The 16,067-nt window shown below is 34.7% G+C and overlaps 1 protein-coding gene across 1 annotated transcript; it reads right to left on the reverse strand.

Moving 5' to 3' along the window:
* Positions 1-1,719: 1,719 nt before the first annotated feature.
* On the reverse strand, positions 1,720-3,200 carry LOC137835447 (zinc finger CCCH domain-containing protein 2). Its single transcript, XM_068643967.1, has one exon. The coding sequence runs from the start codon at positions 3,098-3,100 to the stop codon at positions 1,925-1,927; it is 1,176 nt and encodes a 391-aa protein (XP_068500068.1). The 5' UTR covers positions 3,101-3,200; the 3' UTR covers positions 1,720-1,924.
* Positions 3,201-16,067: the final 12,867 nt, after the last annotated feature.

Below are 16,067 nucleotides of genomic sequence, written 5' to 3' on the forward strand. Positions count from 1 at the left end.
CACCATGCTATATCACTGCAGGTGTAGAATCTTATGGCGTCCAAAAGTAATCCCAGACCACCAGTTCCATCCATTTAACATCAAAAATTATTATTTTATTATCATCTAATATTTTATTTTAAAAAGTTATTGCTATTTTTTACTAGTGTAAAGAAACTTTATTTTAAATACAATAATAAACTTTCAAATATTTCCCAATATATTTTCCTTTTTCAGTCCAAGCTCGACTTGAAATTGCTTATATTTGTATGTGAATCTCGAATTGGTTTCTCACTTTATTATTTACAGCATTCTGAGGTACCTCTTTCAAGATTTAATTCTTTTGGTGCAAGAATTATTCCATTTAAACCTGCATTCTTTAAAACCCAACTCTGCACCCAAACAACAGTTAACCAAATTCTCTATTAGTCTTTAAGAAATGGAGTTGAAGAAATATTCAGACTAGTGAGGGGAACACAAATGCATCTTAGGTAGCTACAAATGTATTGTAGAAACATGGTTAAATCTTCTCTCTTAGAATTATTTTTTCCTACCCCTGTTTCTTAATGTAAAAAAAATACAGATTGAGGTAAATAATGTAATAGAGATAACAAAAAGGTAGCTTAAATTTTTGTATAGAATATAATAACGTCTTTTCCATGAAAATATGGCTGGACAACATAGATATGCTAAGCATATAACATATAAATGTATCTTGGTTTCAATTTTATTGGATTGTTTTCTAGGTTTATCTAAATGTTCAAAAATATTTAAATACGCTACAAATGTCAATCTAAACTCATCAAAAGCTTATCTGATCCGAAACTCCAAAAAATTTATTCGAGTTGAAATTGAGACTAACTTATCAATGAAGTTTTTCGTTTAATTATTACAGTTAATGAAATCAAATGACTGTTATTTTAATATAAACAGTCTTTTGTCTGTAAAAGAATACTGATAAAAAAACAGACTAGACAAAAAATAATTATGCAGAATATCATAGAACCTTTTCTTTATCATATGTATAAGGTATATAGAGTAGATCCAAATTATAACATGTACAGTTCTTAGTTGGATTCTAATGAGTTATGGAAGATCAATAGAGATGAATTTGTTTGCTATCTAACTTTTCGCTTATCCATAAACTTGATTGAAAACAACGTAATTAACCTTTCATATATTATACAAGGGTTAGCAGTTTAATAAACAAACGTAATTATTGCTAAGTAATTGATGGAGCAATAAAATAGCAAAACTTGCTAGATTTTAGGTTTTAGTTGGTTTTCTATTTCTTCCTTGCTAAAGGACAATCTTTACTAAATAAAGGACATCAATGTTTAAATTTACACCTGTAAAGATACTTTGATTTCCCTTTTCTGGGTCTCAAATTTAATTTTCAATCGACTTCAGAAATTCAAAGTGCATCACTTGAAAAACTGGTATTCAATCCCAAACGAAATGCTCAAAGAATATAAAATTTCCGAGATTTATCCGTGATTATAATATTGATTGAATGTGATGATGTGTTGCCACGACAAAGATTGCATGCTTGCCATGTCTTGGAATCCACTTTCTGCACTTGTAAAGGCCAACATAACATGAAAATATCATGATTTGGCATCCCAAAGATTTAGCTTGTTGAGGGTAGGTTTACCACGTAGTTCTTACCACCACGCCATACTCGGTAGAGAAAATAAAGCTAAAGAATTTTTCATTATTAAAAGACAATACCATCACCAATCAGTCAAAATATTCCCTTATGCATTAAAACAAGATGAAATCCAAATTACTTAAAATTGTCACAAACTTAACAAATTCAGAAAGCAATGAACCTGCAACAATAATTAACAATAGCAATAGACTCCAGAGACACGTTATGTTTCTACGCGCTATTTACACTTTCATTCACTGTATTCACTACCATTTTCGTCACCATCTTCACCTTCTACATCAGCAACTCATTCACCCACGCGAGATCTGGGACATTTGACTCACCACCGACAACCTTGTTGTCGTTGCCTATGAATCTGTTGCTGCACAACTTAACATTTGTCGGTGTCCGAGTGGACGGTGGTGAATAAATAAATTGCTGCGGATCTTCGCAGCCAAAAGAAGAAGCACTGAGCGGTTGTCGTTGTTGTTGCTGTTCCTCGCAGTTCAGAGAAACATCAAACCAAGGCAAGTTCAATGGTTTGGCACCAGAAACAGGAGAGCCCTCGTTCAAACTCAAACCCTCCAAGGAGTTCACAAATTCAGCGAACGCTTCTTTGTAACTCACCACCCCATGATGAGGGTTTACATTCGCAGCACCATATCGGGAAATTGGAGAAACAGAAACCCCGTTTCGGGGTTTCAAAGGAGAAGGAGGTGGTGAGGAGGAGGACGATGGTGATAGCGGTGGCGAGTAATGAGAAATGTTGAAGAGGGTTGAAGTTGGAGAAGCGGTGGTAGAAGAAGAAGAAGAAGAAACACAGTGGCAAAACAAACAGCAGTTGTTGTTGGATCTTGAAGCATGGTTGAAGAGCTTGTTAATGCTCTTGGTGCATGACATGTCATCTGAAGAAGGAGAAGTTACCGGTAAAATTCTGAGCTGGCGAGGTGTGTGTGCAAAGAAACACACCTTTCTCTTGCAGTTCTTGCCATCCTTACAGGCCTCTGTCCTGTATTTGGCAGGGTGCAGCCAGCATTCAAATACGCCATGAGCGTATTCACATGCATCACCACGATTGCACCCTCCACGGCGATAATCAGGACATACAGTTCCCGAGTAGTGATACCGCCGAGGGTCGCGGCGGCGAGCCTTTTCGCCGGGGTGGGCAAAAGGGCAGTCAGTCCAGTCGTGACTCCGGCTTCGAGTGCACCGGCGGACCTTGAACTCAAACATCCTGAAGTGGTCGGAGGAGTAAGGGTCGTCCTCATCGGAGTCATCAAGGTTGTTGGAAGGCAGGAACTTTTGCAGCATGGTGTCGTCTGAGAACAAGTCCGATATGCCGCATGCAGCGGTGGCGCGGCGAGTGAGGAGCTTCCTTGGAGGGATGTCAATCTCTCTGAGGGTTTTCTTTGGAGAGAGGAATTGGTGAGAGGGGTGAAACTTGTGCTGCTGGGCACAGACACTGGTCATGTTGAGCACCTTGTGTGTGGTTTGAGTGAATGATGAAAGAGAAAGGGAATAATAAGAAGAAGAAAGAGTGAGTGAATGTGTTAATATGGAGGGAAAGAAAGGGGTGAGTTATATAGGGTGGTTGGTGAGAGAGAAAGTGAAGAACAACAAGGATGGGGTGTGGGGACAGTGAAGGAGGTGCGTGGCTGCATAGCATTTGGGATGAGCATGCAAAAGAGGGTATGTGGCAGTTTGATAATTCATTGGGGGCACCAACTTTAGCTATGTGTAATTCTCTTACAAGTTCTCTGTTACACATCTCATCACATCTAACATGACAATTCTAGATCACGTTAGGGTCTGTCCAAGAGGGTCCATCTAACTCACTTTCTTCTCTACTACTTCTTACTTCATTGCACTTGTTTCTCTTTATTCCTTTTTTCTTTCTTTCTCCTTTGACTCAAAAGAAGTGTTCATCAAATTTTTGACCAATTGTCCCTGCCTAAACGTTTCATTACAACAAGTTTAATTAGCACTCCTATAACGCGTGATTATGAGTCTGACAGTAACAAAAGGGATATGAAGAAAACTCATGTTCTCTTTGTAAAATAATGGTTCAACTACTGAAGAAGGGAAGTGGTTGAACCTTAAAAGAGATGTGATAACATATATGACGGATGAGAAACGGTCAATTATACTACTGCTATTGATTGCAGCAATTCAAAATTAAACTCTTTTGAATAAATTATAAAATAGTACTTCATTTTTTATCTGCATCATTCATCAATACAAATATGTCATGCTTTTTTGCTCACAAAGACTCATCTCTTCATCCTTTCAAACTAATGACCATAACATTAAACATAAAAGAAACTAATAATTAATAATCTTATATTAAAAGAGAGAAATAAAACATTGGAAGGAAATACAAGTACAGGTTTCTGAGGTATCCATGTCCATCCTAGAAAAATGAGTTTTTTGTGATCATTATTGACATGTTTTAAGGTAAAGTCATTTTGTCTTTGCTGCAATGTAGTAAGTAATGTAATTGTTATGTCAGTTTCAAGGTGTTGATTTGAATGAATAATGCAAATAACGTGAGCTTTATTAAAAGAAACTAGTCCCTGGTCATCTGGAAGTTAAAATTTGAGGGAAAATGAAGAAGCAGACCAAACTTTATGGCTTTAAAAAATTTCTGAACTTTCTTTCCCAATAAAGAATAATCAATCCACATAATGGATGAAATCATAACTGACACTTCCTCAATTTAAAGTTTTTTAAAGAAAAATATTAAGTTTTCACAACAATAAATTAATTAATATTTTTATTAATATAATTTATAAATAGAAAGTAAAAAAAAATGTGATTTGATCAATATAATTTTATAAAGTATTATATTTAATAAATTCTTTTTTTAGTTATAATTTATATCTTTTATATATAATGAGGATTTTTCTTGTAATTGTTCTTTTATGTACATATTTATTTATTTTTATATTAATATTTATATTTTATTATTTTAGAAATCTATAATAAGATACTTTTTATTTTATTATTATTTTGGACATTTTTGTTATTTCAATTTTTTGGTATTCATTCTTTTTTTTTTAATTTTATAATTTAAAAACTAAAAGTAACTTAACAACTTTTCACTTTTCTCTCTATAAAAAAACTTTTCACTTCTCTCTCTATTCAAAACTTCTCACACTTTTCTCTCAATTGCACTTAAACTGATGAACAATATTAATGTATCTGAAGTCTCACTACCTTCTCTCATGTTCTTATCTCTTGGAGACACGCGCTTCTATTCTCACTTTTTTTTTTCTTTTCTGTATGTACTTTCATCCTCATTTTTTCTATTCTAGTTTTGTTTCAAATTGTTCTATCTTCTTTACATGCATTGCATTTTTGTATATATAATTTTGTAAATAGTTTTTGTATTGGTTTACAAATGTCGTGCATGAAATTTGATCTCTTAGTTTAATTAAGACAAGTGACTCTTCTTCCAACGTGCTTTCTTCAATTCCCCTCACTCACTCTGTTTCCTTTGGTTCCAAATGATTAACTTTCTCAATTTCTTTTGTTTATAAGCCATTACAATTGTAAGCCTAACAACTCTTTTTTTTCTGGTTTCAGATATCCAACATGGCGTTGTTGTTTATTTCTTTACTATTTTTCTCAATAAAGAATAATCAATCCACATAATGAATGAAATCATACACTTCCTCAATTCAAAGTTTAGGAAAGAAAAATATTAAGTTTTGACAACTATAAATTGATTGATATTTTTATCAATATAATTTTATAAATAGAAAGTAGAAACTAATATGATGTGATCAATATAATTTTATAAATTATTATATTTAATAGAAAGTTATTTTTTAGTTATAATCTATATTTTTTAAATATAAGAGGATTGAGGATTCTATTAGTTTTTTTTACACATTTATTTGTTATTTTATTTTTATATAATATTTTATTTTATTATTATTTTTTACATTTCTGTTATTTCAATTTTTTGGTATTTACTTTTTTTTAATTTTATAATTTAAAAACTATAAGTAACTTAACAACTTCTCACTTTCCTCTCTATCAAAAACTTCTCACTACTCTCTCTATTAAAAACTTTCCACACTTCTATCTCAATTGCTCTTAAACAAACCGATCAGTTACAATATTAATGTTACTCCCTTCTCTCATATCCTTATCTCTTGAAGACACACCCATTCTCACTTTTTTTTTTCTTTTATGTATGTCATTTCATCCTCATTTTTTTCTATTTTTTCTACTTTTATTCCAATTGTTCTATCTCCTTTACATGTATTGTGTTTTTGTATATATGATTTTGTATACAGTTTTTGTATTGATTTATACATATGTCATTATTAAGCGCATGAAGCTTAATCCTTAATTGAATTAAAATGAGTGACTCTTCTTCCAACATGCTCTCTTCTCCAATTTCCCCCACTCACTATATTTCCTTCAGTCTCAAATGATTAACTTTCTCAATTTCTTTTTTATAAGACATTACAATTGTAAGCCTAACCATGTTTAGTTTTATGCATTTCAGGTTTCAGATGTCCACATGACATTGTTGCTTATTTCTTTACTATTTTCTCCTTAAATCCTTAACCATTCACTACTTCTTTTCTATCTTCAAAGTTAATTTTTGTAAGCCTTTAAAACTATAAAAAGATAAATGTTTTATTAAGCTTATTTACATGCTTTTGTTTTGTTCTCAAGCTTCTTGGATACGAAGGTGTAGAAGTTATTAAACCAAAATGATAAAGAAGACCAGAGGAGGGAGATGGAAACAAGTGTTTATTTATTCCCATTGACTCTCTTATGTAAAAAAAGTAAAGAAATGTTTACTAAAAGATGATGTTTATTTGTTCTGATGTAACATTAATGGTGACACTGAAGTTATTAATATTCTTTCTCATTTGTATATTTAATTGATGGATTTAGTTTTAATAAATATTATTAAATATATAATAGATATATGATCTCTTTTATTCAATTTTTAATATTAAGCGTAACTATATATAAATAATAAAATAAAAAATGTGAATACACCGGTGCAACAACAACATGTGTTTCCGCTAGCAATAATTGATAGTTATAATCTGAAGTGATACATTATTTTTTTTTAAACAAATAATAGAATATATGAATACCATATTGAAAGATTTTCTCAACCTCTATTTAAAAAAACTCAGAAAACATATTAAATTCATGAATTAACAATTCTTCCATATTTTAATTTGGTATGGTTTCAAGAAAAGGGATTCAAGTTTAAGTAGTTTGATTCATTTCCAACATTGTTTTTAAATACTATAGTAGTTGTTTTTAGGAATATTATAGTATTATCTATTTAACAAGGATTGTGATTATTTATAAATTGATTTTTTTAAGGAAATACCACCATTTCCCAAATTTAGTTAGCCAAGTTACATTATATGCTTTCTTAGACCCATTATGGTCTAATGTAATTTGTTTTTTCATAAATGTTATCTGAAAAAGAAAATAACTTGTCAAAGAAATAAACATATTTAGTTTTCTACGAATTAAATCAATGTGCATCTCAAATTTTGAAAATCTTCCTCTTTAACTTCTCTACGAGTGTTTATCTAAATTTATGAAAACTGAATCTAAGTTTGGCATTGATTTTGAAATCCAAGAGATGTAAATTGCAAAAAAGGATTCATGTTAATGCTGCAAAAATTTCTACTAAATTTCGTGAACTATTGATTTTAGCACATTTACATGACCAATTTTAAATATTGAGTTTAGCACATTTATATGACCAATTTTAACTATTGATTTTAGTACATTTAGCACTTACACGACCAATGTTTTCATTCTTTAAGATATCCTATATTCAGGAGTTCAAAGAGTAAAAAAAAAACACTCAAAGGAATCTCCTGAACTTTTGCTCCAATAATTAAGACAAAAAGGTATACGAAATTGTGAAAATTTCTTATTTCAAAATATACTTAAAGTCTTTTTAAATACAACTTGTTATAGTTAAAAATGAATGATATTAATTAGAGTATTCACTTTATATATATATATATATATATATATATATATATATATATATATATATATATATATCAAGCATCTCTTATATGCTCTGTTCCCCCACTTTTTTTTATTGTTTTTTATTAGATCATATTTTCAAATTTCTTCAATATTAAAGTTTAATTCTTCATTCAAGACTAATTTCCTAATTTTCAATTTAGACAATATAATAATATACGAAGAAAATAACATTGATATATTTAATGTTTATTCTTTTACATATCAATTTTTATCTTGTCTACATATACATTTAACTAATCGGATTCAACTTATGATGACACTATAGCTCTCGATCTTAGACTCAAGTCTTAGAGACTAACTAATCAGACCCAACTATTATCATGACACCATACATCTTGATAAAAAAATTGATTCATTACAAGAAAATTATTAAATAACAACTAAATTTATAGACAAAAAATAATTAGTTACTATATTGACTAAAATAGATATTATTTTACAGACTAAAAAGTTATTGATATCTGAAGTTGTTTTTATTATTAATAAAAAACTTATAAAATAATTTCTAAATTGATATATAAATTAGCTACCAAGGTTTTAACTACTAATATTTTATATTAGTTTATAAAAAACTAATAAAGACTAATTTAGGATATAAAGTAGTTAGTAACTAAAACCTTGGTAGCTAATGGTTAGGATATCAATTTAAAACTATTTTATAATTTTTCATTAATAATAAAAATTACTTTAGATACTAATAATTTTTTAATTTATAAAAGTATCTCTAATTTAGTTAATACAATAACTATTTATTTTAATTTCTTAAATTAATTTTTATTTAATAATTTTTTATAAAGTTTATATTCAACACAAATTCTAGAAAGTCGACATTAGATCTCTTCTAGAAAAAAATTGACATAAAAACTAATAATATAATTATTTATTTCTTTTTAAATATCAAAATATCACTTTTTTTATAATTTAAGTTAAAATATTGTGTTAAAATATTTCGTATTATAATACATGAAAAAAAACATATTTCATATACATAAAATTATTTATATTAATTTTTCACTTTTAACTTACTAAAAATACCTTTTAAAAAGCAAAACTGTGATTAAACACATAAACAATATAGAGTGATATTATGTACGTCATTGTTGACTTGGTAACATGTTTGTGTGGTATTAGAGTGAATAGTTTGAAACTGATGTTATCACAAGTTCAAGCTCACTCATTTCATTCAATGCAAACAACGTCACCTCCAATAAAACAAGGGAGAAAGTAGAAACGGCAAATAGTGCATTTATGATAGTAACAATTCTTTACAAATATATTAAATTCAAATGAAGATCAATAAATAATTAAATATAAAAGAGTCAGGTCAATAATGGGGTCTATTTATGAAAACTTCTAGAATTATTGAATAGCAGACTAAAACTAATGGACTTTGTTTACAATAATAAAAATGATATTTTTTATTAAACCATATGAACCCTCACTATTTTAACATCTTAAGCTTGGTATTATTAAATGAATATCTATATAAAAAAATATAAAAATATGTTAGGTGTAAAAATTAGTAGGGTTGTATACAATATAAAAAGGAGATGTTAGGTATAAAAGTTATAAAGTATAGATATCCTAACTTACTTGAATTATTTGAATGGAGAGATTGTTCATCCTCATAAATAAAATAAATGAGTAGTTTGAAGTTATTTAATAAATCTAACTTCCTTATAATGATTTTTAATATTAAATTAAGAAGTAAATTTAAATTTAAGTCATTTTTATAAAAAAAACTGATATATAAAATAATATTTTGTCTTACTTATATTATTTACTATTTTTTTAATAAAAAAATTAAGTAAGAATGATAAGAGTTAAGTTTGGTAAAAAATATTAATAATAAGTTGAGTATATATATTTTTTAAATTATTTTTATAAAAAAATTATGTTAAGTATTTGATATATCGGTTAGTGACGTTTTAAGTAACAATCATCTCTCTTATGAAAAAAAAGTATTATTGAAAAAAAAAAATCTTATATAATCTATAAGTAATATGATTATCTAATAACAGGAAGAGAAACATTTAGAATTATTTGAGTTTGGAAATTAAGTTTAAGCAGTTTGGTTTGAATTATTAATTTTAGGTTGTTATTATAGTTTGTAAGTGAAAATCAAAAATATTTTTTTATTAGAATTTATATTTTAAAAGTATTAAATATTTAGTTTAAATTGTTTATGACGTGCACTATTTTTATTCGTGATATTATTTTTCTGAAAAGGATTTTATTAAGGAGGAAAAGTGTAAGGATTTAAGAGAGTGGACGTGAGAATTTGAAATAAAAGTATGAAAAAAGTGAATGTATTTGGATTGATGTATGTTAGAGTCAATTTGTGACAAAAATTTATTGAAATTTGTGAGTGATGTGATAGTTGTGAGAATATTTTGATTATTTTTAAAGATGTAAAATATAAAATTATAAATTTATCCTTGTCTTTAAAAAAATAGAATAATCAAATATTAGTTATTTTTGTGTAGATTTGGGTGAATTAAAATTATGTAAGTTATTTATGATATCATTGAATAATTAATTTCAAAAAAATACGATTACTTGATGAAAAATAATTTACATGTAAAATTATCAATATATGTAAAAATTGTAAATTACTGTACATAAATAAATAATTTAAATATTCATAAATTTAAAAAATATAATTAGAAAATAATTTTATATTAAATGTAAATAGTACTATTATTATATAATTTTATTATTATAAATAATTGTTCCTGCCGGTTGACTCGAAACGCCTTCGTGCATCTACGTCACACTCACACTCAGAGTCCATGCGTTCGCTGTCGTGGTTCCTGTAATGAACACCTAAAACACAAAGACAATGGGCGCGCTAGCGGTCGTTTGCACTCCGACGCTCAAGTCAGTACTAGGGCTAGGAAACACCAAAAACTGTATACTCTTGCTTCTGTGTGTGTTAACGACGCAAGAGGATTCTTTTTTTCTGGACAAGCTGTTTAACTTACTATTTATAGACTGAAAACTAGGGTTTCCTGTTTACCTGAAACAGGCCTTTCTGGTGGGCGGGCCCAGCACTGTTGTTACCTTACTCTTAGGATAACCTAGCGTGTGGGGTCCTAACTGGAGTGCAACCTCTGACGGGATGACCACCTGGATGCCTCCTCATGCATCTCATCTCTAGGGTCACCCGCCTCTGGGAGTGCCCTAGCTGTTCACGTACCATGCATGCAGCTCGCCCCTAATCGTGGCCCATGCTGGTCATATCCTTTCAGTGGCTTCTATACTTCGTGTCACGCCTGAACACGTCGTCCACTCTGCACGCATGACACTCGTGATCTAGGCTTCTCCCTTACTGATAACTGGCGTGTGATCTAGGATCCACTTTCGCGGCCCATCTCTACTATATGGACTTCTGATGTCCGACCTCTCCACACTGCTAAGTGGCAAGTCGGTGCATCCTGATGACCGATGTCTGACCACTCTCCGTTCCTTTGGCGCACGTGTTTTGCGAAGTACTGGCTCGCACTGCTCGTGGGACCTGCTTACGTGGCGCCAACATCACTAGTGGTTTAGTCAACGCCCGGGGACTGATCAGTACATAAGCCCCCAGCCTCGAGCTGTAACTCGTTCAACGAAGAGGCTAAGTCTTCGCCTTGGGTGATCTACGTGGCTCTGTGCAACAGAACGTAAATGCGGCGCCAAAGTGGTGTCTTTCTGGGCCTGTCTTATCTATGCACACGTGTCTTGATCAACGGCTAGGGTTTAACGTCGCTTACGCTTCTTCGTTTGCCTTTAAACTCTGGAAAACGTGCGCGTCTAATCGCTTGTTACATCATCCTCCGAAACTATTATCATTTCGCCTTCCTCCCCAAGCATTCTCACACTCCTTCCGCGCGTTTCTGTTTTCATTCGCTATCGTTTGCAGGTATGAACACTGACTCTCATTCACCCATGTTTACTTGGTTCTGGATAACTGCCTGTTTGCTTTAATCTTCGTATCGATTACTTTCTGTTTCTGGGTTCCCTTTTGATTTAAGAACCTCTGGACTCTAGGAGGTGTTGTTTCTTGTCACCGTAACGTCGTGTTTGCGCTTTTCTTTCGTGTATTCGCATGGTTTATATCTCCAAATCTCTTGAACTTTGTATGCAGGCATGGGTTTGACCGAAGAGAAGCGGGACAAGTTGACTGACATTCTCACTCGTCTTCACGGGGTTTCTAGGGACGTGGGCACTTCCCTTCAGCACGCCCGTGCCCTCGCCGCCTCTGCGTCTTCACCTGTTCCCTCCAATCCTGGGGTTTCGGTCTCTCTTCCCGCCGTTCAACCATCTCCCACTTCCCTCTCCTGTCGGGGTAAAGCCGTGGTGATTGAGTCGGACGAGGATCCTACTGAGGGGCCAACCTTCAAAAAACCCAAACCTACTCCAATGACGGTATCACACTCTTCTTCCTCTGGTCGCTCTGCCTCGCCTCGTGGTTGCTCGATGACTGGTGCCCCTACTCTTTCTGCCCCTAAACTGCCTCTTGTCCTTCAACATGTCATCAAGGGCTTTCAGCAAGAGGCAACTGTGGACCTAGATGGAGCTGCTGCCAGGGAGAAACTGGGTTTCAACTTCGGGGGGCTTCTCGCTCAGTTCAATGTCCTATTGTCCAAGGCTGAATCTGGGGACTCCTCGACAGCTCGCTCGTTTGCTGCCCGCAAGGCGACTCTGAGAGAATAGTTGGTCCACTTCTTGAAGCTTCTCCACACCAAGCGCCAAGGGGTTACTACGCTGGAGGCGAAAGTTCTGTCCCTGCGGGTTCAGGTCTTTGAGCTGGAGGAGGCCGAGGAGGAGTCCAAAGCCAATATTACGGAGCTTAAACAAAGGTCCGCCAACCTTGAGGTGCAACTGGGTCAACAGGCCAGAAGGTTCGAGGAAGCCGAGGTTGACCTGACCGGAGACGTCCTGGATGCTTACGAGGAGGGTTTCAAAGATAATCTCGCTCAAGTTGCTTGTGTACATCCAAGAATGGACACTACACCCTTTTCCACGTCGAACTTGGTTGATAATGGGAAGATTGTTCCTAGGGTCTTTACTTGACTTGTATTGACGCGCAAAATCTTTTATCTGCTTGCTACTTTTACTATCCGAACATATATCTGCTTTTATTTCTATATGTTGAACCGCATTTCGATTTTACAACTGCTCCTGTCGTGGTGCCTGGCGCCACGATATTTCCTTGGATGTTTTGTTGCATGTTCCCCTTATCGTTGGGAGGGTTTTCACTGTGAACTAGGTTGTTTCGCCCTAGCGTTCTTCGCGGGGGAACAAACTCTTAACTATCCTCGTCTTCGCCCAAAGGCGCAGAGGGTTTATCTGTCAAATTATTTTGCTTTCTGTTGGCACTTTCACTCACGAGGGGAGGTGTTCTCTACGAACCTACCTTTCTGCTCGCAAGACTTCTAGCGCAGGAGAAATTAGTTTTGAACTGACCTCAGCTTCGCTCAAGGGTGAGGAGGATTTGACTAATAACTGACCTCAGCTTCGCTCGAGGGCAAGGAGGATTTAACTATTAACGTTTAACCCTAGCGCTTTCACTCAAGAGGGGAGGTGTTCTCTGCGAACCTACCTCTTCGTCTACGATACTTCAAACGTGAGGCAAACAAATGTTTAACTGACCTCAGCTTCGCTCGAGGGCGAGGAGGGTTTATCTGGTAATTATCACGTTTAAACTTGGCACTTTCACTCGAGAAGGGAGGTGTTCTCTACGAACCTACCTCTCCGCCCACGAGACCTCTAACGCAAGGTAAACAAGTTCTGAACTGACCTCAGCTTCGCTCAAAGGCGAGGAGGATTTAACTGGTGAACTATTTCGTTCAACCTTGGCATTTTCACTCGAAAGGGGAGGTGTTCTCTATGAACCTACCACTCCGCTCACAAGACCTCTAACACAAGGAAAACAAGTTATTAACTGAATTGTACATAACTCGGGAAAAATGCTTCAATTATTCGGGGACCTCATTAAAAAACCCTTGTAAGGGAAAAAGGGTGTCCTCTAATACCACGTACAATATTCCTGTTTTAACTGAAATACACTTGTAGTCGACTATGTTCCGTGTATGAGGAACCGAGCCTTGCTTATGTTAGAATGTATGGCTTTAAACTAGAGGGGGGGTGAATGGTTTAAAGAGGAATTTCGAAAACTTTTAAGCCTTGAATGAAATTGCTTCGAGAATATCTTGATAAAGAAATCAGTTTTTCAAAACACAAAGCAAAAAGCACAGCACCAGAAAAAAATCGGTTGTTTCACAGAAACAATCAATTGTTTATACCATTTTACAAAAATAAAAATTGAATTTAAAGAGTTAAGGGATAGAGAAAATGCACACAGAGATTTATACTGCTTCACTTTAAACCCAGAGCTACATCTAATCTTCTCAGAAACCACTGAGGAATTCCACTAAGCAATCAAACCTAGATCACTTACAACACAACCAAGAAAGTGACCGTGATCCCCTCAAGACACACACTTCTCTTGGTCAACACACCAACACTAAGAATGTTGATCTTGATCCCCTCAAGAACACACAACACTTCTCAGCAAACACACAAGGTTTCTTTCAACAGATACAAGGATTACACTTATTACAGAAGCAAATCTGAAATCAATACAAGAGAAAATCCTAGCTCACACTCTTTGATCAATCTCAATCTCTAAGCAATCTCAACTTTTCAAAAACTCAAAATCAGTGAAAAACTCAAATCTATTTTTCTGTATATATCAAAGTTGTTGTTTGTTATCAAATCTTAACAAACTATTAATTGCCTTTAAAGATTGGTCAAAGCATTAAACACTGGAGCGTAAACAGTTAGAAAATCATTTAATGCTCAGTCAAAGCACAAACCATTTTTCTGTTATGGTACCAAAACAAACAATCGGTTGTTTCCACGAATCAATCGGTTGTTTTGGTTTTAACAGCTCAACCATTTGAAAAACAGTTTTCAACCTTTTCTAAAAACTCCTAAGTATAAAACAATCGGTTGTTTTTCACTTAGTTTGAAAAACACTTTTCTTTTAAAAAGATTGAGAATGCCTATGCTTTGGATTCAATCAATGAGTGGATTACAATACTCAATCTACCTCAGATCCTATCTAAGACAGCTCAGCAACAGCAAGCACAGTCTAGTCTTCAACATCCTTCAAAGGGTTTGGATTCTTCAAAGCTTGAACATCACTTGGTTCAACAGCTTCCACGCCTAAACATGCGCGCGTCATTCCGAAAGATCTTTATTTTCCTGGGAAAATTGGTCCGCACGGGGGAGAGCGGGTGTGATGGTACCTGAAGTTTTTCTCCAGGCTCTTAGCATACTCTGCTTCCCCTGGGCGTAAGAGCTTGAAACTGACCATGCCTTTGTTCAGGGTCGAACCGATCGCCTAGTCGATCATCATTGATTATCCCGGTTCTGGACTCTACGATCTTCTCAACCGGGGCTTGCTCCGTTTGACCGGGGGCGTTGCTTAAGTTGGAGACTCTCTCTCCAATCTCTCTATCTCTGAAGTTTCCAAACGGATCAGATTTGGTCCTGCGGGCGATTTCTGCTACATGTCCGTCGGTCTTGGGGCGACTGACCTCATGAAAGGGGGCTCTCTCGATATACGGTGGTCCACTAGCGACCATGGACACCCCTCGCCTCGTTTTGAGGCTATTCTCGTAGCACCGTCGGGCCTCCTTCTGATCTAACTTGATCGTAATCACCTTCCCTGTTAGGTTTGGTAACTTCATCTTCATGTGCCTTGTTGATGGCACCGCCCCTAACCTGTTTAGCGTTGGTCTACCCAACAACATATTATAAGCAGAGGAGGCGTTGACGACAAAGTACCTGATGCTCTTCGTACGTGACGCGGTGCAATCCGTGAAGGTGGTCCTTAACTCCAAGTATCCCCGCACCTCTACCTGGTCTCCTGTGAAACCGTAGAGACAGCCGTCTTAGGACCTTAGCATGTTGAGAGATAGTTGTAGCTTGTTGAAAGTCGTCCAGAACATTACGTCCGCCGAGCTTCCCTGATCTACTAGCATGCGGGGTACCTTCCTTCCTATGGTTACCGCTGAGATCACCACTGAATCGTTGTCATAGGGTACAACGTCCTCTAGGTCGGCCTTGGTAAAGACCAGGTTTACGTCGAAGGCTTCGTCGGTTCTTGGTGCTTCTACCGACATCACCGTTCGCACGTATCTCCTTCGTTGAGAAGCGGTACAGCCTCCGCTTGAGAACCCTCCTACGATGGTGTGGACCTCACCATGTACGGGGACTTCGTGCCCCGGGCCGCCCCCTGTTGCCGCTGCGTCCTTGGTCCTCTGTTTCTCCAGCAGATAATCTCTTAGGAGACCGCTCTTCACCAGCTCATCTAGCTGGTGTCCCAGCG

Source organism: Phaseolus vulgaris, chromosome 5 (genome assembly GCF_000499845.2).
Source record: "Phaseolus vulgaris cultivar G19833 chromosome 5, P. vulgaris v2.0, whole genome shotgun sequence".
In the NCBI taxonomy this organism is placed as follows: Eukaryota; Viridiplantae; Streptophyta; class Magnoliopsida; order Fabales; family Fabaceae; genus Phaseolus; species Phaseolus vulgaris.

Excerpts from the sequence above, each read along its gene's own strand:
- LOC137835447 (XM_068643967.1), bottom strand. The coding sequence starts at position 3,100 with ATGACCAGTGTCTGTGCCCAGCAGCACAAGTTTCACCCCTCTCACCAA.